This window comes from Triticum aestivum, chromosome 4D (genome assembly GCF_018294505.1).
Source record: "Triticum aestivum cultivar Chinese Spring chromosome 4D, IWGSC CS RefSeq v2.1, whole genome shotgun sequence".
Taxonomy (NCBI): Eukaryota; Viridiplantae; Streptophyta; class Magnoliopsida; order Poales; family Poaceae; genus Triticum; species Triticum aestivum.
In genome coordinates, this window is record NC_057805.1 from 472,480,622 (window position 1) to 472,482,103 (window position 1,482).

The 1,482-nt window shown below is 48.3% G+C and overlaps 1 protein-coding gene across 1 annotated transcript; it reads left to right on the top strand.

The window, feature by feature from the left end:
- Positions 1 to 1,085: 1,085 nt before the first annotated feature.
- Positions 1,086 to 1,482, top strand: LOC123100381 (VQ motif-containing protein 9; the record flags this gene model as incomplete). Its single annotated transcript, XM_044522316.1, is given in 1 exon segment — positions 1,086 to 1,482. A coding segment is annotated over 1 exon segment (187 nt), but the record flags the coding sequence as incomplete, so codon positions are not given.

The following is a 1,482-nucleotide window of genomic DNA, read 5'->3' on the forward strand; positions in this document are numbered from 1 at the left end:
CTTGTTATGTGAGATTTCAAATCTTGGCATCTAAATCTAGAGTGCACGAACAAATTCTTTGATATTTTTTCTATGAAAGTATTGTGCCGCTATGCAATGATCAGAAGAAAACCATATTTGATCAATGCATGGGTTAGTTCCTCAATGACTATTGGCCATGTCATGCAAGCGAGCATTGAGTACTACATGCGGGAATGACGTGAGTGACAACTAATGATCCTAAGTCGCAAATGCGCGAAAGGATTGATTTTGTTGGTCAATTTAGATACTCAAAAATATGGGTGCTAGCTCGATCTCCTCCTCATAGAAGGTAATAAAAGAATTGAGTGGTAGATTGAGATTGAAAAGCAACATCGTGCGAGGCAAAAGTCAGAAGAAAAGTTAGACCTATCACTAATGTCACCTCAACACTTATATTGAGCTTCACTTTCTCCCGGAGATTGCAAATGTTGGAGTCTAAATCTAGAGCACACAAATGAATTCACCAAATTTTGCTTTCAAGGTTTTGTGCCGCAATGGCATGTTCCAGAGGAAACGCTAGCACACAAACGAATTCTCAGAATCGTGCCTCGAGATTTTTGTGTCGCAATGCCATGTTCAAGAAGAAACCCTAACTCAGCAAATGCATGGTTTAGATGACAAGCGAGAATGACTCCATGCCGGAATGACATGAGCGTTGATTAATGATCTAGACGTGACCGCGCGCAGAGGGGTTGCACGTGCGAGTGATTTTCTTCGCCACTGCTTTGACTTTTCGGGTAACCAGAAAAGTTTGCTCATTAACGAGAAAACGACAACGCTTACGTGGCAAATTAAATGAGCAGAGCGAGCGAGAAATCATGTGATTCTGCTGGTCAGTTCAAATCCTAAAAAATCTCCTCGCCGAGCCATTCACGCGCCTTTGGTCACTGCATTTTGTTTTTGTAGATGAGCATTGCATATATTATATATCACCGAAAGAAAGAGAGTAATCGAAGTTTTAGTTTTATCCAAAAATAGAAAAAATAGATAAAAGGAAGCAAAGCGTTGGGTGGAAACGCTGGACTGCTGGGCAGCCAGTCACCAATCAGCTCGCTCATCATCAGCCAGGCACAGGCCACAGCCAGTCTGCTCGCGGAGGCAGGCAGCCTCTCTTTTGCTTTGGCTTGGGCAGAAGGCAGGCAGACAGAGAAGATCCCATCGGCCATCGCCCACTCGTCTCCCTTTCCCACTGCCCCCCAAATCCCCATCTCCCACTCCTCCCCACCTCACTCTCCCCCGGTCTCCGCCCCTGCCGCCGCCGCCGTCCTCCGGTCATGGACAACAACCCCAGCCACCCGCCGCCTTCCGCGGCCTCCTCCACCGCCGCCCTCCGAGCCCTCAACAAAGCCTCCTACAAGATCTCCAAGCAGTCCTCCATCTCCTCCTCCGCTTCCTCCTCCATGAAAGCGCCGTCCCCCCCTCCGCCGTCGCTGCCTTCCCGCATGTCCCCTCCGCTCCTCG